This window comes from Sceloporus occidentalis, unplaced genomic scaffold, assembly GCF_023333645.1.
Source record: "Sceloporus occidentalis isolate IW3139 unplaced genomic scaffold, rSceOcc1.0.p SCAF_128, whole genome shotgun sequence".
In the NCBI taxonomy this organism is placed as follows: domain Eukaryota; kingdom Metazoa; phylum Chordata; class Lepidosauria; order Squamata; family Phrynosomatidae; genus Sceloporus; species Sceloporus occidentalis.
In genome coordinates, this window is record NW_028317108.1 from 1590265 (window position 1) to 1598984 (window position 8720).

At 40.0% G+C, this 8720-nt stretch overlaps 1 protein-coding gene across 1 annotated transcript; it reads right to left on the minus strand.

Annotated features, from left to right (window-relative positions):
- Window positions 1-1486: 1486 nt before the first annotated feature.
- On the minus strand, window positions 1487-3001 carry LOC149281732 (muscarinic acetylcholine receptor M1-like). The gene has a single exon (XM_089499037.1). The coding sequence runs from the start codon at window positions 2999-3001 to the stop codon at window positions 1487-1489; it is 1515 nt and encodes a 504-aa protein (XP_089355163.1).
- Window positions 3002-8720: the final 5719 nt, after the last annotated feature.

The following is an 8720-nucleotide window of genomic DNA, read 5'->3' on the forward strand; positions in this document are numbered from 1 at the left end:
CATGTAACTATAATGCATAGTTACTGTAAAGCTATGTATCAGAAATAATACAAATGTACTGTATATTACTATATGCTAGACAACAAAGAGCTATAGCACTGGAATAAAACAAACATATCTTGGGTCTCTTTACAATAGTTTTTATTTAGTTGAAATCAGAATAAATAGATTGTTCCATCCACGTTTTCACTTTGTAAACAGTAGAAAAACTTGTAATCATGTTCTTTGGCCTGCCATTGTTTAGTTTGGCACACAGAAAGGGACCCATCTATCTTCTTAAAAAGTGGAAATCATCGCTTGAAAAGTAAGACTGGCCTTCCCCTAAATATCCCATTCCCTCACTCAGTTCTGAATAATATGAAGAAAATGTACTAAAACAGAAAAGATATATTCCCAGAATTGTTCTAATAGCAGATTGAGTCCCCTGTAGAAGTGATTTCTTTAATACTCCTTCCTCATTCCACCCATTTTTGTTTTAAAGGAAGCTGGGATCCCTTGTACTCCCACTCAGAACATGCTGGGAATAGCCTCTGGTTTTGTTCTGCATGGAGACAAAGCAGAACTTTAGATGTATTCTCCTGGATGACCTGTGTCCTGGAAATCAATGAAAATAAACTAGTTAAAGATAAGCTATCATTGTCAACACTATATCACCTTGTTTAATCATTTTAACAGAATAGGCAATTAATATATCAAAACAACTACCAAATTAAATCACGGTGAAATACTCCCCCTAGAACCCCCAACCCAGAAATAGCATAAGTGTTAGGTGTTTAGGTGGTGATCTTAGGGTAACAAACATTGATAAGTTGAATAATATTTTCGTTTTTTCTCCAAAAACATATTCAAGTATATAACCATCTAGCATCATCCAAGAGAAACCAGATGTAATCCGCTGCTTTGCAGGTTTAGCCTTTATCATTCTAGCTGATGTTGGGCTACAAAATCAATCATTCCCAGCTAGCTGGTTAAACAGTTTGTTAACGTTGCCAATAATTATAAAAAAAATTTAGCATAACATTTTCTCAACATACAACTTTATAAGCTAATATTTGTTTCTTGTGAATGATGCACATAAGTATCATCTCACTGTGTGAAGTTCTCTGTAATCTGGTAGAAACCCTACTGTAAGAGTGAACCATCAGAGAATCTACAAACCCAATATAATTTAGCGTACTTTCATGTCTCAACTGTTGAAACATTGACAACCTCAAGGAGTAATTTCAGAGATCCGCCCAACAGAGAGTTTTTATCACCCTGTCAAGATATAATTTTATACATTTAGAATGTAAGCTCGTTTGAGCAAGGCCCTCCTTAGCCCTTTAGTCTGTAAGCCGAATTGTCATGATATATACTACTTGTTATGTCCTGTTTACTCATTGTACAGCACTGCAGGATATGATGGCCCTATATAAAACAAAAAATAATAATAATAAAGTGTTACAGCTGTCCTTTTAAATGAAATATTTTGTGTTGTCACCCACCATCATTGTGACGGTGTCCTGAAGAATGGTGCAGTATGTTTGTGCGCCTTCCACTTACGCTTGTCCCATTGACAGAGTAGCAGCATCTTAAAGGTGCGCCTAAAAGAGCGGTTGCAGAGTGCATAGCACATTGGGTTAACAGTACTATTAACATAACACAGCCAGTAACCCAAGTCCCACAATCTTTTTGGGATGCATTCCTTACAGAATGTGGACACAAGCACCATTATATTGTATGGAGTCCAAGTCAAAATAAAAGCAAGCAAAATAGCACTCAATGTCTTTGCTGCCTTCTTTTCTTTGATGAGTGAGTTGCTTTTCCTCTTCCCATGTCGAGTCTTCCCAATTTTGCTTTTGATTGCTGTTGATGGCAAAGCAGATACTTGGGCTTTGGATGATTTTCTGGATAACTCTTGCTTTTCTCCATTGGGTTCTACCAAAACATCACCTCTCCCAAGGGTGTCATTAGAGCCACGTGAGCCAGTGGGTGTCCCTACAACAGAGCTGACCATGGGTAGTCGAATGACTGCTGAGCAGATGCTCTTCATTTCATATGGTCGTTCCTCTCCATCAGAAGAAGATGATAGTGAGTCTGCAGAAGCTGCATCTTCCATTGTATTGCAGCTCCCATTGCTCCTATGTTCAGGATAGCTTCTAAGAGAAGGACTTGCAGCAAGTCGCCGAGGAAAACAGCATGTGCGTTTAACCCTTGGTGCAATCACCTGTGATCTGGACAACTTTTCTGATTCCCCTGCTCCACTGCTACTGCCACTTCTGACACTACTCAAAGCCAAGGGCCGCACAATTGTTTCTGATGCTGACCCTTGGAGACCTGCCAATTCTCTGCTACGATTTTCTGTTTCACGGTAAATCCTCCAGTAAAGTATGATCATAATGGTGACTGGTAAGTAGAAGGCAGCAATGGCTGTGCCAAAGGTGATTATAGGTTCTGAAAGGAACTGTATGTAACAATGATTTGGTTCCACTGTCCTCTTACCCACTATGTACTGCCAGCACAATATTGCAGGAGCCCACAGTATAAAAGAGACAAACCACGCCATGCCAATCATGATGGTAGCTCTTCTAGGTGTCCTCTTAGCCCTGTATGTTAGAGGTCGTGTAATTGAAAAGTAACGGTCAAAGCTGATAATGAGGAGGTTCATTACAGAGGCATTACTGGCGACATAATCCAGGGCCAGCCATAAATCACAAGATATGTTGCCAAGTGTCCAGCGCCTCATCACAATATAAGTGGTATAAAGATTCATTGATATTGCACCAATAATGAGGTCAGCACAAGCAAGACTTAACAAGAAGTAGTTGTTAACGGTCTTCAAGTCACTGTTTACTTTGAAGGCCAGAAGAACTAGTATATTCCCAATTACAGTGACCAGAGAAAGGATGCCAGTAGTGACAACAATGAGGACCACTTCCCAGATGGCATGGCCCCCTAAGGGGTCAATGTATGGGTCAGTTGTACCATTGTGGGTCAGCGGGGTCACAGTAGAAGTATTCATGGTCGGATACCACTTGGTTATCTCTAGTTGCCCACCATTATGTTGCAGGGCCAACATGAAACTGTGAAAGAAGGCAGGGGGTATTCCTTTCACCCCAGTATTTGGAGGCTGTTATCCACCACAATACAAATCTGCAATAATAAGGAAAAGAAATGTAATCAGTGTGAGAAGTGGCATAGAGAACATCATATACAAGGCTATAAAAGAAACAAAAACCTTTTTGGAGAACCTTGGCAAGTATCATTGGAATTGTGTTATACGGAAGATATGTAATGAATCCAAGATGAAAGCAGATGCCACAGTTAGAGTGGCATCTGAAAGTGATCATTTGTAATCTAGAATCACATTCTTTACACCAAGCCAGATATTTCTCTTCTAAGTTTTTTCCATTCATTTACTGATTTGGGTGATCTAACCTTTTTTTTTACCGTTTGCCTCTCTTTCTTTCTCCCTTTGTTTTTCACCATCCTCTTTCCTCTGCTACGTGTGTCTCTGTAATCTGTAACTAAACAAAGCTAGATTTATGATCTCTGTTGTTTGATTGTTGGAGGAAGGAGCTGTGTTGGTGAAGGAGGAGACCCCCCCCACCACCACACACACACACACAAGGGGAGAAAGAAGTGGTTGGACAGGTTTATGGTTTTAACAAGTAAAATGAATTAAATAAGAAGGAAGTAAGAAAACAAAAACATGAGACCTTAAATACAGAGCCAAAATGCTGAGAAAACACCATATGTTACCAGAAGCACACCTGCGTAATAGAACATCGACTGTATCACACTCTACTGCTTCATTTAAGGCTTTTCAGTTTCATTATGTGAGGCACTGTTTATATTGTATCCCAATATACAATACCCTTCCTATATCTTGTTATTGTAACCCTTCGTACTACTTCATATAACCTCTCTCTATAACTCCTCCTGTGCTTCATATACTGTCTCCCTATAAATCATTTTGTCACTCCATAGAAGCACTCATTACTTCTCCCATTGTTCCTCCTAACGTTCTATATGTAACTACTTCATCCATATAACTCCTCTTCTTGTCCCATAACTATTTTAATTGTTCTACATAACAACTTCCTTCTATATAACTCCTCCTAGTGGCCCATATACCCCTTCCTATAAAACATTAGTTTTTTTTTTATATAACTATTCTTTATCAGATTGTACTGCTATAGATAATTGCTTACATGTAAAACAAATCTCATGCTTTATACACATAGTCGATTTTGCTTGTTTATAATCCACATAATTCTTATCTATAATGTTTTGTATGATTACTCTGTATGCAAGCATAGTTAAAATGACTTGGACAAGAAGGGGTTACCTAGTACTTTACTGAGCTTTAGTTATTCCTCCACTCCCATCGCCTCTGTGGGTAAACAGGTGATCTTGGGGCAAACAGTGATAGGAGGCAGGTGTACATGCACCTTCTGTAACTACAACACTCAGCTACAGAGCATTGCATCACTTAACCCCACATCAATTGCAACCTTACACAATAGCAATTGTTGAACTTGAACTATTCTTTTTTGTACCTCAATTAACCATTGCACAAATTGACATATTACTATAAAGATAGAAAGTATATGACTTAACACCTATCTGACCAGACACTGTCAGATGTCATAATTTGAATGTATGTATTATTATAACACAAAATACACTGTTCATTGAGCAATGTTAATAGTTAAATTACAAAAAACAAGATCAGCCATTTATTAGCACTGATTTTGTAATAATTAGTGTTGATCATAGTGAGGGGCCCATTGATCACACACTAGAATGATCACATTAAATGCTCCCCTGCAGTATGGGTGATGTATATCTGACTAATTGGTTCTCTTCCATGAGTCTATAAATCCTCCATACAGCAGGGCAGCGCTGTATCTGGGCTTGCCAGCAATATGTAAAAATTATACGTGTCCTGGAAATCATGGCTGATGTGTCACCCTAACATACACACAAACACACACATACAGATAGAGCAAAGACGGGGAGCACACCAAGAATTTGTGAAAAAAATTGCTATATTTTAAATTAACATTTTAGTTTTTTTGTACCATCAATATATTACCGTATTTGCTCGATTATAAGACAAGGTTTTTTTCAGAGCAAATGCTCTGAAAATACCCCTCGTCTTATAATCGGGGTCGTCTTATAATCAGACCTCAAATAGGTCTGACTATGAGACGACTAAAATCCAGATCCCCTGCAGCTGAAGGGGACTTGGATCCTCCTGTCTCCCCCCCGCCCCACTTACCGGTGCTTCTGAGTCCCCGGTGTGTAGCCAGGGCAGCGTGTAGATGTCTGCGCGATTTGCATAGACAACTTACCCTGCAGCCGGAAGGAGGTGTGGCTAGCAGCGGGGGTTGTCTGCGTCCATCGCGCAGACCTTCCCCGGCTGTCAGAGATCAGAGCTCCCCGCACCGGTGGGGGGAATTCTCTCTGACAGTCGGGGAAGGTCTGCGCAATGGACGCAGACAACCCCCGCTACTAGCCACACCTCCTTCCGGCTGCAGTGTAAGTTGTCTACGCGAATCGCGTAGACATCTACACGCTGTCTGGCTGCATGACAGGGGAGTAAGAAGCACCGGTGAGTTTGGGGGGGGGAGTGTTAAATGGGGGGCATAAGGCATTTCTGGAGGCAGAGTGTTCTATGAAATGCCTTTTAACCCCTTTAATGCCACTCTGCCTCCAGAAATGCCTTACACCTCTCTATATGCCACTCTGCCCCATAATATGCCTTTTAACCCCCTTAATGCCAGAGTGACATATAGGGGTATAAGGCATTTCTGGAGGCAGAGTGGCACATAGGGGGTCAAAAGGCATATCATGGGGCACAGTGGCATATAGGGTTAAAAGGCATATCATGGGGCACAGTGGCATATAGGGGGTATAAGGCATTTCTGGGGCAGATGTGCATAACTGGGGGGGCAGGTTGGAAAATAGAAGGAAATAAAACCAAAATATTTTTCTCAATCATAGCTTTTATTAAAAAAAATTGTTTACATGAATTAACATTTACTGGTAAAACTTTTTTCCTATAGGGTCGTCTTATATTCAGGCTTTTTCTTTTTTTTTTTTTTCTAAATTAATATTCAGATTTGGGGGGGTCGTCTTATAATCAAGCAAATACGATACTTGTGTACTCTCCTTCTTTGCTCCTATTTGGGATGGATCATGCACCCAAGTAAATTTAATGTGTCAGTTGCCTGTTATGTAAAAGCTTCCAGTTTATGAGGGTATCATGCCAAAGTACCTTCTGGGGTAATTTTCCAAAGCAAAGCATACATAACCACTTAATTTTGGCTGTGTAAAAAAAGGTATAAGACTAGCTCAACCAAGAATGGAAAGCATCTTAATATCCTATCCTACAGCATGTCCCCGTTTCATTTGGGCTGTTCTTCAGCCTCACATGAACTTCCTTTTCATGTTTGCTCACTGATTTCCTCTGAGCATTCAGGTCTTTTGCTTTCTGATTAATTTTTATAGCCTGGTCGGAAGACAACAATGCCCTTCAACTGTAACCCTCACTAGTGAAAATTATCACTGGCATTTTCTATTGATTGTTTAATAGGCCAGATTTTATTTTGCTATTTGCCACATCTCTGATGGCCTAAGGTGTCAAATACTGATTCTCAAAGAAATCATTTTACTCGGGTCTTAAATGTAAGTCACCAGAATTTAAGAGGCTCAACACTGAGATTGGACAGAGCCACACATTGTGACCCACACTGGGCCTTCTTTTTCTGAAGGCAATGTACTGCTAAATTACATTTAGAGGTCAGCAAAAGAGTTGTGGAGTTATAGCATTGTGGTTCAATGAAGAAGCACATAGTCTCTTACAAAAAAGGGGTTAAGTGCCACTGCTATTTTACTACATGGCACAATTATGCCAGTATGTATCTTGTTTTACATGACTACTCATGTCAGCTCCAATAAAACATTTAGAGAGAGCAAGAGGAACACAGTGCAATCCAACACGGGGACAGACGTAATGTTCCTTTATGTCTGAGTCACTAAACCACCCTCCACTTGAAGGTATAGACTTCTGTCTCTTCGTGTCACTGTCTCCCTGCTCCCTATTCCTTATGTCACTGTGTAGAGGCAAGAACAGGTTTCTGACATTCGTCTGTCTATGTCACTTCATTACCCTGCTATGCTAAGGTCAGGTTCCCAGCTCTCTCTTGTCTGCATTTCTATGTCACACTCTCCCTGTAACAACTTGAAATGGGTTAAGACATCCAACTTCCCACACTAACTCATATCCATAACTTATTAATGAACATTTCAGTTCACATCAGCCTTCGCTAGCTGCACTATATAATAACTCCATACTTCCAGATGTTATACGCTAAAGCAGTGACTTATCAACGTATCCTGAGAATACGCATTTCTACAACATCTGCCCGAGTATCGTAATGGCTCGTTCATAATTCAGGACCAGCATACTTTTTTGCACACCCCGATTCATCTGTTTGGCTAGTAGAAAATAACAGTCTTATCAACTATGGAAAAAAATAACATAGTTGACATTATATGTAAAAACGAGCTATTTAAAATCTTAATTGCCATAAAATATTAAGAAGAAATACATTTTTTAAACTGTGCCGAAATCGTGTAATAAGAGAGGTTGGGAAAAGAAGGAAATGTTTTCACTTAAATCAGCCTGGCTCAAAAATCTTCAGGGTGAGGTCACTACAAAATGAGAGATTACCAAAAAGATATCTTTCCATTTTAAGTGTTGATCAAGAATGTGTGTGGCAATGTGTGACTGTTGATCTGCTGCGATACAAACCCTAATATGCTTACCCAGATACCAAGATTTTATTACACCACAGGGAGGAGATAAGAACCGATAGAAATCAGACCATTCAAATAAAGCAAACTAAGCAGTTGCTTCCCTAGTCTTGGCATTCAAGCAGTGGCCAGTGGATCTTGCCTAGCAGGCCCATAGTGATGAATAGAAGGACAAGATTGAACCATCTGTCATTCAGCCATACCAACATGGGCACATATGAACCTGTCACTGTGCACAACAACAGGCTAGTGGCTATGTAGTTGCCTAGTTTTGTTAATTGTGAGGAAATGATCTATGCCTTTACTAGTATAGATTTCTACAATGCCTTACTTTAGAGTACAATACATTCTAAAGATGCTTAGCACCAAAATACGATCTTCTTTGTAGGCTAATGATGCTTCACACCAACATACGATGTCATTCTTACTCTGCATCACTAGGCAAGAAGGTGCCATATTGTACAGTTTTATGCTCCTTCTGTGGAAAATAAACTGTGGGGACTGACTTGCATAGGCGTGTGTATCACTTCTTCCTCCCCTAGACAATCATGTTTAGGTTTCCCTTTTAGTTAGGCAAGCTCAATGTAGAGGGTAGAAAAAATACTGGTGCTGGAAGAAGAAGGGCCAAAGACTTGACCTTGTTCAATGTTATGCTTGTAGAAAATGACAGTTTTCTAGCTTACAGCCACTAGGTTGCTAGGTAGCCCTAAGGGGAACATTACACATGTTAAGTGTATATGGCCCTGGATACTTTATTACGTGTCTCTCTTTTGGCTTCTGGTGAGTAGGTTAAAAATAAGTCTATAATACCGTATTTGCTCGATTATAAGACGAGGTTTTTTTCAGAAAAATACCCCTCGTTTTATAATCCAGGTCGTCTTCTAATCAGACCTCCGCTGGGGCCAGGCTGCTTA

What these genes read in the sequence shown, in the direction of transcription:
- LOC149281732 (XM_089499037.1), bottom strand. Translation starts at nt 3,001, where the DNA reads ATGAATACTTCTACTGTGACCCCGCTGACCCACAATGGTACAACTGAC.